Source organism: Pseudophryne corroboree, chromosome 11, assembly GCF_028390025.1.
Source record: "Pseudophryne corroboree isolate aPseCor3 chromosome 11, aPseCor3.hap2, whole genome shotgun sequence".
Classification (NCBI taxonomy): Eukaryota; Metazoa; Chordata; class Amphibia; order Anura; family Myobatrachidae; genus Pseudophryne; species Pseudophryne corroboree.
In genome coordinates, this window is record NC_086454.1 from 312,138,018 (window position 1) to 312,156,041 (window position 18,024).

The 18,024-nt window shown below is 48.5% G+C and overlaps 1 protein-coding gene across 2 annotated transcripts in view; it reads right to left on the reverse strand.

The window, feature by feature from the left end:
- LOC134969580 (fatty acyl-CoA hydrolase precursor, medium chain-like) overlaps positions 1-18,024 on the reverse strand; it is a 181,196-nt gene that overhangs the window by 35,216 nt on the left and 127,956 nt on the right. The window contains exons 6-7 of one of the 2 annotated variants that reach the window (XM_063945628.1): positions 17,156-17,269; positions 5,603-5,698 (exon numbers count right to left, since the gene is read on the reverse strand). In XM_063945628.1, coding sequence (XP_063801698.1) covers positions 5,603-5,698; positions 17,156-17,269 — 210 coding nt within the window. The remainder of the gene's footprint in view (positions 1-5,602; positions 5,699-17,155; positions 17,270-18,024) is intronic. The other variant, XM_063945629.1, reaches the window with a different exon arrangement.

Consider the following 18,024-nt stretch of genomic DNA (forward strand, 5'->3'; position numbering starts at 1 on the left):
AGTTATAGGTTATAGCAGGAGCCAGGAGTACATAATATATTATATAGTGAGTGACCACCAGACACACAGTGCAGTTTATTTAATATATCCGTTCTCTGCCTGAAAAAAGCGATACACACAGTGACTCAGTCAGTCACATACCATATCTGTGTGCACTGCTCAGGCTCAGGCCAGTGTGCTGCATCATCTATATATATTATATATCTGTCTGACTGCTCAGCTCACACAGCTTATAATTGTGGGGGAGACTGGGGAGCACTGCAGTGCCAGTTATAGGTTATAGCAGGAGCCAGGAGTACATAATATTATATTAAAATTAAACAGTGCACACTTTTGCTGCAGGAGTGCCACTGCCAGTGTGACTAGTGACCAGTGACCTGACCACCAGTATATATAATATTAGTAGTATACTATCTCTTTATCAACCAGTCTATATTAGCAGCAGACACAGTACAGTGCGGTAGTTCACGGCTGTGGCTACCTCTGTGTCGGCACTCGGCAGCCCGTCCATAATTGTATATACCACCTAACCGTGGTTTTTTTTTCTTTCTTTATACATACATACTAGTTACGAGTATACTATCTCTTTATCAACCAGTCTATATATTAGCAGCAGACACAGTACAGTGCGGTAGTTCACGGCTGTGGCTACCTCTGTGTCGGCACTCGGCAGCCCGTCCATAATTGTATACTAGTATCCAATCCATCCATCTCCATTGTTTACCTGAGGTGCCTTTTAGTTGTGCCTATTAAAATATGGAGAACAAAAATGTTGAGGTTCCAAAATTAGGGAAAGATCAAGATCCACTTCCACCTCGTGCTGAAGCTGCTGCCACTAGTCATGGCCGAGACGATGAAATGCCAGCAACGTCGTCTGCCAAGGCCGATGCCCAATGTCATAGTACAGAGCATGTCAAATCCAAAACACCAAATATCAGTAAAAAAAGGACTCCAAAACCTAAAATAAAATTGTCGGAGGAGAAGCGTAAACTTGCCAATATGCCATTTACCACACGGAGTGGCAAGGAACGGCTGAGGCCCTGGCCTATGTTCATGGCTAGTGGTTCAGCTTCACATGAGGATGGAAGCACTCAGCCTCTCGCTAGAAAAATGAAAAGACTCAAGCTGGCAAAAGCAGCACAGCAAAGAACTGTGCATTCTTCGAAATCCCAAATCCACAAGGAGAGTCCAATTGTGTCGGTTGCGATGCCTGACCTTCCCAACACTGGACGTGAAGAGCATGCGCCTTCCACCATTTGCACGCCCCCTGCAAGTGCTGGAAGGAGCACCCGCAGTCCAGTTCCTGATAGTCAGATTGAAGATGTCAGTGTTGAAGTACACCAGGATGAGGAGGATATGGGTGTTGCTGGCGCTGGGGAGGAAATTGACCAGGAGGATTCTGATGGTGAGGTGGTTTGTTTAAGTCAGGCACCCAGGGAGACACCTGTTGTCCGTGGGAGGAATATGGCCGTTGACATGCCAGGTGAAAATACCAAAAAAATCAGCTCTTCGGTGTGGAGGTATTTCACCAGAAATGCGGACAACAGGTGTCAAGCCGTGTGTTCCCTTTGTCAAGCTGTAATAAGTAGGGGTAAGGACGTTAACCACCTCGGAACATCCTCCCTTATACGTCACCTGCAGCGCATTCATAATAAGTCAGTGACAAGTTCAAAAACTTTGGGTGACAGCGGAAGCAGTCCACTGACCAGTAAATCCCTTCCTCTTGTAACCAAGCTCACGCAAACCACCCCACCAACTCCCTCAGTGTCAGTTTCCTCCTTCCCCAGGAATGCCAATAGTCCTGCAGGCCATGTCACTGGCAATTCTGACGAGTCCTCTCCTGCCTGGGATTCCTCCGATGCATCCTTGCGTGTAACGCCTACTGCTGCTGGCGCTGCTGTTGTTGCCGCTGGGAGTCGATGGTCATCCCAGAGGGGAAGTCGTAAGCCCACTTGTACTACTTCCAGTAAGCAATTGACTGTTCAACAGTCCTTTGCGAGGAAGATGAAATATCACAGCAGTCATCCTACTGCAAAGCGGATAACTGAGGCCTTGACAACTATGTTGGTGTTAGACGTGCGTCCGGTATCCGCCGTTAGTTCACAGGGAACTAGACAATTTATTGAGGCAGTGTGCCCCCGTTACCAAATACCATCTAGGTTCCACTTCTCTAGGCAGGCGATACCGAGAATGTACACGGACGTCAGAAAAAGACTCACCAGTGTCCTAAAAAATGCAGTTGTACCCAATGTCCACTTAACCACGGACATGTGGACAAGTGGAGCAGGGCAGGGTCAGGACTATATGACTGTGACAGCCCACTGGGTAGATGTATGGACTCCCGCCGCAAGAACAGCAGCGGCGGCACCAGTAGCAGCATCTCGCAAACGCCAACTCTTTCCTAGGCAGGCTACGCTTTGTATCACCGCTTTCCAGAATACGCACACAGCTGAAAACCTCTTACGGCAACTGAGGAAGATCATCGCGGAATGGCTTACCCCAATTGGACTCTCCTGTGGATTTGTGGCATCGGACAACGCCAGCAATATTGTGTGTGCATTAAATATGGGCAAATTCCAGCACGTCCCATGTTTTGCACATACCTTGAATTTGGTGGTGCAGAATTTTTAAAAAAACGACAGGGGCGTGCAAGAGATGCTGTCGGTGGCCAGAAAAATTGCGGGACACTTTCGGCGTACAGGCACCACGTACAGAAGACTGGAGCACCACCAAAAACTACTGAACCTGCCCTGCCATCATCTGAAGCAAGAAGTGGTAACGAGGTGGAATTCAACCCTCTATATGCTTCAGAGGTTGGAGGAGCAGCAAAAGGCCATTCAAGCCTATACAATTGAGCACGATATAGGAGGTGGAATGCACCTGTCTCAAGTGCAGTGGAGAATGATTTCAACGTTGTGCAAGGTTCTGATGCCCTTTGAACTTGCCACACGTGAAGTCAGTTCAGACACTGCCAGCCTGAGTCAGGTCATTCCCCTCATCAGGCTTTTGCAGAAGAAGCTGGAGGCATTGAAGAAGGAGCTAAAAGGGAGCGATTCCGCTAGGCATGTGGGACTTGTGGATGCAGCCCTTAATTCGCTTAACAAGGATTCACGGGTGGTCAATCTGTTGAAATCAGAGCACTACATTTTGGCCACCGTGCTCGATCCTAGATTTAAAGCCTACCTTGGATCTCTCTTTCCGGCAGACACAAGTCTGCTGGGGTTGAAAGACCTGCTGGTGACAAAATTGTCAAGTCAAGCGGAACGCGACCTGTCAACATCTCCTCCTTCACATTCTCCCGCAACTGGGGGTGCGAGGAAAAGGCTCAGAATTCCGAGCCCACCCGCTGGCGGTGATGCAGGGCAGTCTGGAGCGACTGCTGATGCTGACATCTGGTCCGGACTGAAGGACCTGACAACGATTACGGACATGTCGTCTACTGTCACTGCATATGATTCTCTCAACATTGATAGAATGGTGGAGGATTATATGAGTGACCGCATCCAAGTAGGCACGTCACACAGTCCGTACTTATACTGGCAGGAAAAAGAGGCAATTTGGAGGCCCTTGCACAAACTGGCTTTATTCTACCTAAGTTGCCCTCCCACAAGTGTGTACTCCGAAAGAGTGTTTAGTGCCGCCGCTCACCTTGTCAGCAATCGGCGTACGAGGTTACATCCAGAAAATGTGGAGAAGATGATGTTCATTAAAATGAATTATAATCAATTCCTCCGCGGAGACATTGACCAGCAGCAATTGCCTCCACAAAGTACACAGGGAGCTGAGATGGTGGATTCCAGTGGGGACGAATTGATAATCTGTGAGGAGGGGGATGTACACGGTGATATATCGGAGGGTGAAGATGAGGTGGACATCTTGCCTCTGTAGAGCCAGTTTGTGCAAGGAGAGATTAATTGCTTCTTTTTTGGGGGGGGTCCAAACCAACCCGTCATATCAGTCACAGTCGTGTGGCAGACCCTGTCACTGAAATGATGGGTTGGTTAAAGTGTGCATGTCCTGTTTTGTTTATACAACATAAGGGTGGGTGGGAGGGCCCAAGGACAATTTCATCTTGCACCTCTTTTTTCTTTTCTTTTTCTTTGCATCATGTGCTGATTGGGGAGGGTTTTTTGGAAGGGACATCCTGCGTGACACTGCAGTGCCACTCCTAGATGGGCCCGGTGTTTGTGTCGGCCACTAGGGTCGCTAATCTTACTCACACAGTCAGCTACCTCATTGCGCCTCTTTTTTTCTTTGCATCATGTGCTGTTTGGGGAGGGTTTTTTGGAAGGGACATCCTGCGTGACACTGCAGTGCCACTCCTAGATGGGCCCGGTGTTTGTGTCGGCCACTAGGGTCGCTAATCTTACTCACACAGCTACCTCATTGAGCCTCTTTTTTTCTTTGCGTCATGTGCTGTTTGGGGAGGGTTTTTTGGAAGGGACATCCTGCGTGACACTGCAGTGCCACTCCTAGATGGGCCCGGTGTTTGTGTCGGCCACTAGGGTCGCTAATCTTACTCACACAGCTACCTCATTGCGCCTCTTTTTTTCTTTGCGTCATGTGCTGTTTGGGGAGGGTTTTTTGGAAGGGCCATCCTGCGTGACACTGCAGTGCCACTCCTAGATGGGCCCGGTGTTTGTGTCGGCCACTAGGGTCGCTAATCTTACTCACACAGCTACCTCATTGCGCCTCTTTTTTTCTTTGCGTCATGTGCTGTTTGGGGAGGGTTTTTTGGAAGGGACATCCTGCGTGACACTGCAGTGCCACTCCTAGATGGGCCCGGTGTTTGTGTCGGCCACTAGGGTCGCTTATCTTACTCACACAGCGACCTCGGTGCAAATTTTAGGACTAAAAATAATATTGTGAGGTGTGAGGTATTCAGAATAGACTGAAAATGAGTGTAAATTATGGTTTTTGAGGTTAATAATACTTTGGGATCAAAATGACCCCCAAATTCTATGATTTAAGCTGTTTTTTAGTGTTTTTTGAAAAAAACACCCGAATCCAAAACACACCCGAATCCGACAAAAAAAATTCGGTGAGGTTTTGCCAAAACGCGTTCGAACCCAAAACACGGCCGCGGAACCGAACCCAAAACCAAAACACAAAACCCGAAAAATTTCAGGCGCTCATCTCTAGTTCACATAGGAAGGAGTGGGCTCTGAGAACCAGCGTTTCTGCATGTGTAACAAGCCCATAAGTCATAGGTTCGTGGCTCCCTGGTGTGCCTCGGGACACTTGCAGGGGTGCCCCGGGTTGGTGGTCCAGGACCAATTCAAATTATTCATGGTCAATATAATAGGCAAAACCAGTGCTGGTGGCTGCCAGTCATAAAATATGTGGCCAAACAGAAGCAAATCTTGTCCCTCACCACACAACTGACCCTAAGGATGACATATAAACGCGATCTACTTACTGTAATATTTCTTTCTAAATTTCTCAATAAGAAATTTTTGGCCTGGGGTGCCGTGAAAAAAATTCTAATATTCTAGGGCGCCGTGATTCAAAAAAGTTTGGAAACCACTGCCATAAGTGATAATGACTAGGCCCCTAATAAACATTATTATTGTAGTCTGGATGAAGCGATGATAGAACATACCATTAGTGCTGTCACGGAGAGAATCTCCTGCTCTGATTTCCTCTTCAGACACTCTGCCACCGAGGCCGGGTCACAGCCTGATAAATGAGCCACTATCTGCGGAGTCAAATACATATTACATTTACACGAGGCACTGCTTCACAGCTGGTAATGTGGAACAAATAATGGAAATACTGGAAATTGTGGCCTGCCGTTTAAATGGAAACTTTCCTATAATGGTCCACAAAAGTTTTTGTTAACAATATTATTTATAAAATGTCACACGTGGAATACACTTTCATGTAACCTTTAAATTATTAGGTTTAGACCAAAGGGTTTGTCAATCAATTCACTTAAAATAGAACTATAGGCCCAATATCAAATGTCGTCACGCAAACAGATCCGCTGGAGATTCTATGAACTCTAAATTTAAAACAATGTTTTTTTAAATTATTATTTTCAGTAAGCGGGTACACAATAAGATGGGTATACACAGTTCTGTTACATTAAAACATTGTACACAGAAATGATGGTGTTCATTCCGAGTTGTTTGCTCGTTAGCAGTTTTTAGCAGCCATGCAAACGCTATGCCACCGCCCAATGGGAGTGTATTTTAGCTTAGCAGAAGTGCAAACGAAAGGATCGCAGAGCGGCTACAAATTTTTTTTGTGCAGTTTCTGAGTAGCTCAAAATCTACGCAGCGCTTGCGATCACTTCAGACTATTCAGTTCCTGTTTTGATGTCACAAACACGCCCTGCGTTCGCCCAGGCATGCCTGCGTTTTTACGAACACTCCCTGAAAACGGACAGTTGACACCCAGAAACACCCACTTCATGTCAATCACTCTGCGGTCAGCAGTGCGACTGAAAAGCTTCGCTAGACCCTGTGCAAAACTACATCGGCCGTTGTAATAGTACGTCGCGTGTGCGCATTGCGCCTCATACACATGTGCAGAAGTGCCATTTTTTTGCCTCATCGCTGCACAGTGAACGAATGCAGCTAGCGATCAACTCGGAATGACCCCCTATATCAGTAGGGTACACAGAAACTGAAGAAAGACGCGACAGACTAGGGGCTAACCAGTCATTATGAATGGGCATAAAGGACACCAAGACTAGGGTAATATAAAAGAAATACAATAGAAACACCAATTTGACAAAACCAGATGGGGACATTAAAGGGGAAAAAAATATAAAAGTAGTGGTAAAAGAAAAGACTATTAGCAGAGACCGGGTAGAGGGGAGGACTGAAATCGATACCTCGGGGACCATACATTGTGAAAGGTAGCCACAGTGTCAGTTTGTAAGCTCGAGATGTATTCCATTGAGGCCACAAGTAGAACACGAGCACAAAGGGACAGTAATTACGGTGCTACTGGAGATTTCCAATTTTTGACAATCAGTATGGACTATTAGCTTGTCCTGATGTTTGCTAGCGGGCAATACTGGGGCACGCAAGAGCGCTACAGAAACATCTCAAGGCACAGACATTTCTGTGACCTGTATATCAGATCCCATACTTACTCCCAATATGAGTCAATTACAGGGGTGTGAACACCGTGTAAGGCAAAACGTACCCTGCTCACTACAATGTCTCCAGCAGGAGCTTGGTGTAGATGGAAATAGGGTGTGAAGCTCAGATGGCACCAAGTGCCATCTCATGTATACCTTATAACACGTTTCCCTGATGGCCACACTTATAGAGGCTTTAGCAGTTCTGGTCCTAATGATGGACCATCCCTCATCCTCAATAGCGTCAGATAAATCAGCTTCCCAAGCCAACTACTGAGGTTCCCGGTCAGGAGGAGTCAGGGCTAGAATGAAGAGGTATAGGGCAGAGATATTTTCTTTCCTATCGAGTATACACTAAGGTTTTCAATTGGAGACAGCGCCTGTAGAGTATGGGAAGGAAACTGCGAGATAATGAAGCTGACCATTTGCAAGTACTGCTAAAAAGAGGCCATTGGGCCGCTTCATCCAAGAGTAAATAAAGGATGGTTCCAAATAGGAGAGGGGTGCGGAGCTAGACCATGAGATATACACAGTCTGTCCCACACCTTGAGAGTGAACCGAGCTGTCAGCATTGCATAAGCCGTGGCTGGTCTATTTAGCTGAGGGGTTGGGAACCTCCTGCCCGCGGGCCGTATAAGGCCCACAAAGCCGCAGGGAGGAGAGCGCAACTATGTCCGGCGGCAGCGGCGGGTAGAATCTCAAACCAATCAGAACTCGCTGACCGCCAGCCAATCAAGAGCCGCCACTACCGATCTGCGAGCTCTGATCGGCTCACGAACCGGCGGCTGGTTTGAGGCCCTACACACCACCACCGCCCAGCATAGCTGCGCTCTCCTCCCTGCCTGGCCCCTGACAGCTGAGACACGCCGCCGCCGGACGGAGCATTAAGGGGCAGGAGAGGCTCACGCTGCGCTCTCCTCCCCTCCCCTGACACACAGCAGCAGAGGTGAGCAGCACAGTGGGTGGGGGGGGACGCATGTGTGGGGCAATATCTACCTGGCACTGTGGGGGCATTTGTGTATATCGCACTGTGGGGGCATTTGTGTATCTAGCACTATGGGGCATTTGTGTATCTGGCACTGTGGCGACATGTGTATCTGTCACTGCACGGGCATATGTGTATCTGGCACTGCACTATTGAGGACATATGTGTATCATGCCCCATTTTAATTGGCCACACCCATTTTTGGCACGCGCACTAAGTACCATTAAGGGGCATAACTACTGGGGGGCAGGGTAATTTTTAAGTTGATAATTTTTGTACTCCCCGAGGATTTTATAAATATCCAAATGGCCCTTGGTAGAAAAAAGGTTCCCCACCCCTGATTTAGCTAGTCAGATGATTATATAGGAGGAGTACAGTGCAGAGTTTTGCAGACCAGTGACCACCAGTATTATACGTTGTCTGCCTGAAAAACGCTCCATATCTGTGCTCAGTGTGCTGCATATATCTGTGCTCACACTGCTTTATTGTGGGGACTGGGGACCAGCAGTATTATATAGGAGGAGTACAGTGCAGAGCTTTGCTGACAGTGACCACCAGTATATATAGCAGTACGGTACGGAAGGCCACTGCTCTACCTACCTCTGGTGGTCATTCCGAGTTGTTCGCTCGCAAGCTGCTTTTAGCAGCATTGCACACGCTAAGCCGCCGCCTACTGGGAGTGAATCTTAGCTTAGCAAAATTGCGAATGAAAGATACGCAATATTGCGAAAAGATTTATCTGTGCAGTTTCTGAGTAGCTCGAGACTTACTCTTCCAGTGCGATCAGTTTAGTGCTTGTCGTTCCTGGTTTGACGTCACAAACACATCCAGCGTTCGCCCAGACACTCCTCCGTTTCTCCAGCCACTCCCGCGTTTTTCCCAGAAACGGTAGCGTTTTTTCACACACTCCCATAAAACGGCCAGTTTCCGCCCAGAAACACCCACTTCCTGTCAATCACACAACGATCACCAGAACGAAGAAAAAACCTTGTAATGCCGTGAGTAAAATACCAAACTTCTTAGCAAATTTACTTGGCACAGTCGCAGTGCGGACATTGCGCATGCGCATTAGCGACTAATCGCTCCGTTGCGAAAAAAAAATAACGAGCGATCAACTCGGAATGACCACCTCTGTGTCGTCAAGTATACTATCCATCTAGATTCTATACCTGTGGTGCATTTTAGTTTTGCAGTTTGCTGACAGTGACCACCAGTATATATAGCAGTACGGCACGGAAGGCCACTGCTCTACCTACCTCTGTGTCGTCAAGTATACTATCCATCTAGATTCTATACCTGTGGTGCATTTTAGTTTTGCAGTTTGCTGACAGTGACCACCAGTATATATAGCAGTACAGTACGGAAGGCCACTGCTCTACCTACCTCTTTGTCGTCAAGTATTCTATCCATCCATACCTGTGGTGCATTTCAGTTGTGCGCAGTATATATAGTAGTAGGCCATTGCTATTGATACTGGCATATAATTCCACACATTAAAAAATGGAGAACAAAAATGTGGAGGTAAAAATAGGGAAAGATCAAGATCCACTTCCACCTCGTGCTGAAGCTGCTGCCACTAGTCATGGCCGAGACGATGAAATGCCATCAACGTCGTCTGCCAAGGCCGATGCCCAATGTCATAGTAGAGAGCATGTAAAATCCAAAAAACAAAAGTTCAGTAAAATGACCCAAAAATCAAAATTGAAAGCGTCTGATGAGAAGCGTAAACTTGCCAATATGCCATTTACGACGCAAGGAACGGCTGAGGCCCTGGCCTATGTTCATGGCTAGTGCTTCAGATTCACATGAGGATGGAAGCACTCATCCTCTCGCTAGAAAAATTTCCGGTGCACATCTCTAGTGTTATCTTATGCAATGGGAGATGACGGGTCCTAAATTAGTCATTGTGATTCTTAAATGGTTATCCCCAATCCATCAGAGTTTTCTTGGGAATAGCAATATAAAATGGTAGCTGCTCAATCAATTTAGTCATCCTTTTCAGGTGCATAAAAGGGAGGGGTTATTCTAAACAAGAAAAAAAAAGCAATTTTTCCCACAATACACTGCGAAGTAGCAGCAATGAGATTTGTATATCTCTGTATTTCTATTATCATGTAGTACATAAATCTTATTGCTGATACTATTCAGTGTGCTGGGGGAAATCTCTCTTTTTTTCCCTGGAAATAATCATAATATCACAAGGAAACAGAGAAATTAAATTTGCGCTTCGGTTCGGTTTTGACTCGGTTCTTCTCACCAAATTTGTACCGCAAACGAAGCTAAACGTCATCTTTCTGCAAATCTTTTTTGGATAGGATATTAATCAAAGTTATCCTTGAAAGATAACATTTAGCCTTATTTTCAGACCCGATTTTGGCAGAAAGAACTGAATCAAAACCAAACCGCACAGCTCTAACACAAATCTGTTTTTCTTTTCTTTACTAGAATCCCCACTGAAAGGAAACGGGTGGTATTCATGTGACCGACGGTCGGGAGACCGACAGTCACATGACCTCTTCCAGCATCCCGACCCCTCACTATCCCGATGGCCGGCATGCCGACCAATAGGGACTATTTCCACTTGTGGGTGTCCACGACACCCATAGAGTGGGAATAGAACCCGTGGCGACCACAGGTCGCCACCGAGCCCGCAAGTGGCTTGCTGCACTCGCCCCTCCCCGCCGGGATCCCGCCGTCGGTATGCTGCCGGGATCCCGGCGTCAGTATGCTGGCCAGCGGTATCCTGACTGCCGGTCAGCCATACTACACCCAAAGGAAACAATGTAACAGGTCATTCACTCACCTGCCACAAATTTCTATAGCTCAGTGTGCCTTTGGAACAAAGGTTACAAATATCAGAACTTGCTCTTTGGGAGGAATCCAATTAGGTGCGAGCAGCACACAGAGGGTGTGAGTTGCCATTGTGATGACGTGTAAATGCCAGTAACGCCGCCAAAACTCACACCCCTCGCAGTAGCGGATCATGCCACGGGCAAGCAGGACTTTTGCCCGGGGCGCCGCCTTGCGGAGGGCGCCGGCGCCTTCCGGAGGGCGCTGCACCATGGCAAGATCCGCCACTGTGCCCCCCGCTGTGCCCCCCGCTTTGAAGGGAACCAGACGCTACGGTCTAGTTTCCCTTCATGGAGAGGACCTTTGTTGTGCGGTGCGCGATGACGTCATCGCGCACCGCACAGCACAGTGGCACAGACACTAGGGGTCATAATTGACCTCTAGTGTCTATGCTGTTCTATGGGAGAGACGTAATAACGTCTCTCCCATAGATCGAGGAGAGGAGAGGAAAGGAGAAGAGCGGCGCGGCGCTGGCAGAGGAGGTCTGCAGCGGTCTGGATCAGGAACGGGGATAGTAAGTATATATATTTTTTTTCTTTCAGCGGCGCTACAGGGGGCACAAATGGGGGCATAACTGACCACGCCCCCATTTGAAGCCACGCCCCTATACTTTTCCCGGTGCGCCACAAGGCCAAGAACCGGCTCTGCCCCCTCGCAGCCCCTTCTAGTGCTGCTAACTACAGTGGTATAGTACATAAGGCATACCGCCACACTTACTTGCGGGTGCAAGCTGTCACACATATACCCCTTTACATCTCCAATGCCGAATCCCATCCGGGAATTGGAAACGGGTCTTTCCCGGGTGGGATCCGGCATTGGAGACTCTCCTAGCCCTTTTGGATGGCTGTCCGACCCGGCAATAAGCCAAGTCGGTTGCCATAGCGGCGGGGGGCGGAGCCGGCAGCGGGGGTGGAGGCGGCGCTGGGAGATGAGCTCCCTGAAAACGGTCAGTTGACACCCAGAAACGCCCACTTCATGTCAATCACTCTGTGGCCAGCAGTGCGACTGAAAAGCTTCGCTAGACCCTGTGTGAAACTACATCGTTCGTTGTAATAGTACGACGCGCGTGCGCACTGCGCCGCATGCGCAGACGTGCCGTTTTTTTGCCTCATCGCTGCACAGCGAACGAATGCAGCTAGCGATCAACTCGGAATGACCACCACTGACCCGCGTTGACCCGGCAATATGCTGGGTCGATACTAGTGATGTGCACCGGACATTTTTCCGGTTTTGTGTTTTGGTTTTGGATTCGGTTCCGCGGCCTTGTTTTTGATTCGGACGCGTTTTGGCAAAACCTCACCGAAATTTTTTTGTCGGATTCGGGTGTGTTTTGGATTCGGGTGTTTTTTAAAAAAAACCCCTAAAAAACAGCTTAAATCATAGAATTTGGGGGTCATTTTGATCCCATAGTATTATTAATCTAAATTACCATAATTTCCACTCATTTCCAGTCTATTCTGAACACCTCACACCTCACAATATTATTTTTAGTCCTACAATTTGCACCGAGGTCGCTGGATGGCTAAGCTAAGCGACACAAGTGGCCGACACAAACACCTGGCCCATCTAGGAGTGGCACTGCAGTGTCAGGCAGGATGGCACTTCAAAAAAATTTGTCCCCAAACAGCACATGATGCAAAGAAAAAAAGAGGCGCACCAAGGTCGCTGTGTGACTAAGCTAAGCGACACAAGTGGCCGACACAAACACCTGGCCCATCTAGGAGTGGCACTGCAATGTCAAGACAGGATGGCACTTCAAACAAATTGTCCCCAAACAGCACATGATGCAAAGAAAAAAAGAGGCGCACCAAGGTCGCTGTGTGACTAAGCTAAGCGACACAAGTGGCCGACACAAACACCTGGCCCATCTAGGAGTGGCACTGCAGTGTCAAGACAGGATGGCACTTCAAAAAAATTGTCCCCAAACAGCACATGATGCAAAGAAAAAAAGAGGCGCACCAAGGTCGCTGTGTGACTAAGGTAAGCGACACAAGTGGCCGACACAAACACCTGGCCCATCTAGGAGTGGCACTGCAGTGTCAAGACAGGATGGCACTTCAAAAAAATTGTCCCCAAACAGCACATGATGCAAAGAAAAAAAGAGGCGCACCAAGGTCGCTGTGTGACTAAGCTAAGCGACACAAGTGGCCGACACAAACACCTGGCCCATCTAGGAGTGGCACTGCAATGTCAAGACAGGATGGCACTTCAAACAAATTGTCCCCAAACAGCACATGATGCAAAGAAAAAAAGAGGCGCACCAAGGTCGCTGTGTGACTAAGCTAAGCGACACAAGTGGCCGACACAAACACCTGGCCCATCTAGGAGTGGCACTGCAGTGTCAAGACAGGATGGCACTTCAAAAAAATTGTCCCCAAACAGCACATGATGTAAAGAAAAAAAGAGGCGCACCAAGGTCGCTGTGTGACTAAGCTAAGTGACACAAGTGGCCGACACAAACACCTGGCCCATCTAGGAGTGGCACTGCAGTGTCAAGACAGGATGGCACTTCAAAAAAATTGTCCCCAAACAGCACATGATGCAAACAAAAAAAGAGGCGCACCAAGGTCGCTGTGTGACTAAGCTAAGCGACACAAGTGGCCGACACAAACACCTGGCCCATCTAGGAGTGGCACTGCAGTGTCAAGACAGGATGGCACTTCAAAAAAATTGTCCCCAAACAGCACATGATGCAAAGAAAAAAAGAGGCGCACCACAGGTATAGAATGTAGATGGATAGTATACTTAATGACGACACAGAGGTAGGCACAGCAGTGGCCTTCCGTATCGTACTGCTATATATAGTATACTGGTGGTCACTGTGTCAGCAAACTGCAAAACTAAAATGCACCACAGGTATAGAATGTAGATGGATAGTATACTTAATGACGACACATAGGTAGGCACAGCAGTGGCCTTCCGTATCGTACTGCTATATATAGTATACTGGTGGTCACTGGTCAGCAAAACTCTGCACTGTACTCCTCCTATATAATATTAATTATACTGGTGGTCCCCAGTCCCCACAATAAAGCAGCACACTGAGCACAGATATGGAGTGTTTTTCAGGCAGACAACGTATACTGGTGGTCACTGTCAGCAAAACTCTGCACTGTACTCCTGCTATATAATACAGCTGCTCCCCAGTCTCCACAATTAAGCAGTGTGAGCACAGATATAAGCAGCACACTGAGCACAGATATGGAGTGTTTTTCAGGCAGACAACGTATACTAGTGGTCACTGTCAGCAAAACTCTGCACTGTACTCCTGCTATATAATACAGCTGCTCCCCAGTCCCCACAATTAAGCAGTGTGAGCACAGATATATTATGCAGCACACTGAGCACAGATATGGTATGGAGCGTTTTTTTCAGGCAGAGAACGGATAAAACTGGTGGTCACTGATCAGCAAAACTCTGCACTGTACTCCTCCTATGTTATACAGCTGCTCCCCAGCCATCCCCACAATTAAGCAATAGTGCACAATCAAGTTCAACAATAACGGAGAGGACGCCAGCCACGTCCTCTCCCTATCATCTCCAATGCACGAGTGAAAATGGCGGCGACGCGCGGCTGCTTATATAGAATCCGAATCTCGCGAGAATCCGACAGCGGGATGATGACGTTCGGGCGCGCTCGGGTTAGCCGAGCAAGGCGGGAAGGTTCGAACCTGCCTCGGACCCGTGTAAAATGGGTGAAGTTCGGGGGGATTCGGTTTCCGAGAAACCGAACCCGCTCATCACAAGTCGATACTGGGTTATTTGTGCGATGTGAAAGGGGTAATGTTTGTATTCCCCATTTTGAGAAGAATGCCAAACTATTTTTATTCCAGTATATTCCCATTATACAGAATGGTAGACCGATTATGGAATATTATCCCCCTGCCCTAGTGTCAGCCCTACAGTGATACATGGTGAAAAGGTATAAATGCAATTTAAGTACAATACTATGATACTTGTGTGTGTGTGTCATGTGTGTGCGGGTAAGGGGCAGAGCCTGAGGTTATTGCAACAACAGCAAACAGTTCTTAGACCTTGTACCTTCACAGCGAGAGCACACGGGGTGAATACAGGCTGCACTTGCAAAGCGGTCACAGGCAGACTGCAAACCACAAATGCACAGACATGTATAAAGCAATCACTTGGCACGGGTGGTATTCATTTGAACGCCGGTCAGCTGACCGACAGACACATGACCTCCTCCACCAGCCCGACGGCTCACTATCCCGATGGTGGGAATGCCGACCAACAGGGACTATTTCCACTCGTGGGTGCCCACGACACCCATAGAGTGGGAATAGAACCCGTGGCGACCGCAGGTCGCCACCGAGCCCGCAGCGTGGCGAGCGCAGCGAGCCCGCAAGGGGCTTGCTGCACTCGTCCCTCCCCGCTGGGATCCCGGCGTCGGTATGCTGCCGGGATCCCGGCGTCGGTAAGCTGACCGGCGGTCTCCTGACCGCCGGTCAGCCGTACTACACCCCTTGGCACAGATATACGCAGGCTAGCAGGGCCGGATCTAGGGGGGGGTGGCAAGGAGGCGACCGCCCCCCCCCCCCCCTAACACAGTCATAGCCGCGCCCACTTTTGACGAGAAGAGCCAGAACGATGTGCTGCAGCTTATACCACAGCAGCACAGAGGAGCCAGGAGAGCAAGGGTTACTGAGCATTTGCCCCTCACTTGCTGGTGTGTGGGTACTAGGGCTAATAAATACAATTACCCCATAGCACAGTCACATGTACATAGAACAATCACAAAGCTCTATCTCAGTCTCACTCAAAAAGTTCAGTCAGAATTGAGAGAGGAGGAGTTAGGATTGCAGATGGGAGGAGTTGGGACTGTAGAGGGAGGAGTCAAGATTAACCAGTAAACCGCCCCCCCTAAAGAAAAGTCTAGATCCGTCCCTGCTAGTGCAAAAGGAGATACACATACAGTATATGCACTGCCCCAGCTGTCTATGTACAACACACCCTCCACAGTGTGGAATAGCCAGTGGCTAAAGCCCAGTACCCACGGGCCGATGCAGGAGAGATGTGTGCTGAGCGAACCGCTCAGCACACATCTCTCCTACTGCTCAGCACAGAGCGATCTGTGCTGAGCGTGCGTGGGGAGACAGGGGGGCCGCTCATTTCACCCAGCGGGTGAAGTGAGCGACCCGCTAGATTGGCCTGCATGCAGGCCAATCTAGCAGCAGCGATGTGCGGGGCCGCGCATCGCTATCGCCGAGGGGGCTACACACGGAGCGATCATGCCGATATTCTAAGCAAAAGATTGCTTAGAATATCGCTCCGTGAGTACCCCCCTTAAGACAATTTTTCCCACCCATCTCATAGGGAAATTTTGTCACCTTTAACACAAGAAGACAGAGGGGTCTATCTACTAAGCTTTGGAGAGAGATAAAGTGGACAGAGATAAAGTACCAGCCAGCCTGATCCTGTCATTTTTCAAACACAATTAGGAGCTGATTAGCTGGTACCAGTGTCGGACTGGGGCATGAAGGGCCCACCAGGGGGAATGCAGTGATAGGGGCCCATACTTATGGGAGTGGCCAGCCTACAAGGGGGTGTGGCCAACCCCCACATAGGCTTGAAATACACAATAGACTTGTGCAGTGTAATGCAACATATCTACCATGTATAATACAAGTGCTCAGTCTGGAACCTGATCCCTAGAGGAAGGAGTGGGGCCCCAGGCAGTGGGGCCCTCTGGTGGTTTCCCCTGGACCCCTGTGGGCCAGTACGACCCTGGCTGGTACTTTAATTCTCTCCACTTTATGACACTCTAATGCTTACTGCAGAGACCCCAGTGTGACTTACCTAAGTGACTGTGGAATTCGTACCGAGGATATCAGCAGTCTTGTGCGGCCACTGGGGGAATTGATTTAGCCGCGGTAATTTACCGCTGGTTAATTGATCCCCCAGGGCTATTCAATTAGTCCCCAAAGGCAGTCCACACTTTGCACTTAATGGGGGGTTCTGACTTGAGCAGACCCGAAAAGAAATCCCAGATAATAGCCTGTCATTTGTGTGTCCAAACCATGTTAGCACATAGGTCCGGGAACTTACCGGGTGAGAAAAAGGGGCTCTAATTGAATAGCAGCGGGTGTTAAAGCCCGAGGCTACCACCTGTCTTTTTACAGCTGGTAAATTACTGCATCTAAATGAATTTCCCCATTGTCTTACAGCGCACTGAACGACTAATAAGTTAACACACCGAAGGGAATACTTACATTTCTATAGACAATGAGGTCTTCATCCTTGCTGACCACTAAAGCAGACATGGTCATGACCCCACTCTCAGCGATGGCTCTGTGGAACAGGCCCTTAGACAGAGGCGACAACACCTAGGAGGAGAGACAGGAATGATTATGTGTCACACGTATTATAAAAGGTCCAGGATGGAATACTGACCGTGGTATAACTGTGGTACTGGCCAGCGTGCAATGTCGGAATTGGGCATGAAGGGCCCACCGGGGATTTCAGTATAGGGGGCTCCTGTTTAAATTTAAGGGGGGGGGGGGGGGTGTCGGCCACCAGATGGGCTGTGGCCAGCCACCACACACACTTGGCTAACCATTATGTGAATTTTAGAGTAGTTTCTTCTATAGAAGTGAACCAAGCACCCTTGTTTATCAGTGGTGCTGTTCCACCAGGCAACTGGCCCTTTAATAGAGTAACTATGTATAATCTGAGTGCACAGTCTGGAACCTGACCTAGAAGAGAGGGTGGGCTCTCGGGCAGTGGGGCCCACCAGGGATTTCCCCTCTACCCCTGTGGGCCAGTTCGACCCTGCCAGCATGTTGCACATAGAACGCTGTTTTCTTAACATGCCTACAGTATACAGCTCTGATCCCCCAGAAGGATTTAGGATTCAGGTGCTATTCACAGCAATAAGTAATTTTGGGATCTATTTACTAAGCATTGGATGGAGATAAAGTTGACGGAGATAAAGTACCAACCAATCAGCTCCTAACTGCCATGTCACAGGTTGGGGTTTAAAAATGACAGTTAGGAGCTGATCCTTTGGTACTTTATCTCCGTCCACTTTATCTCCATCCAGGGCTTAGTAAATAGACCCCTAAGTTTCGCCAAGAAAAGC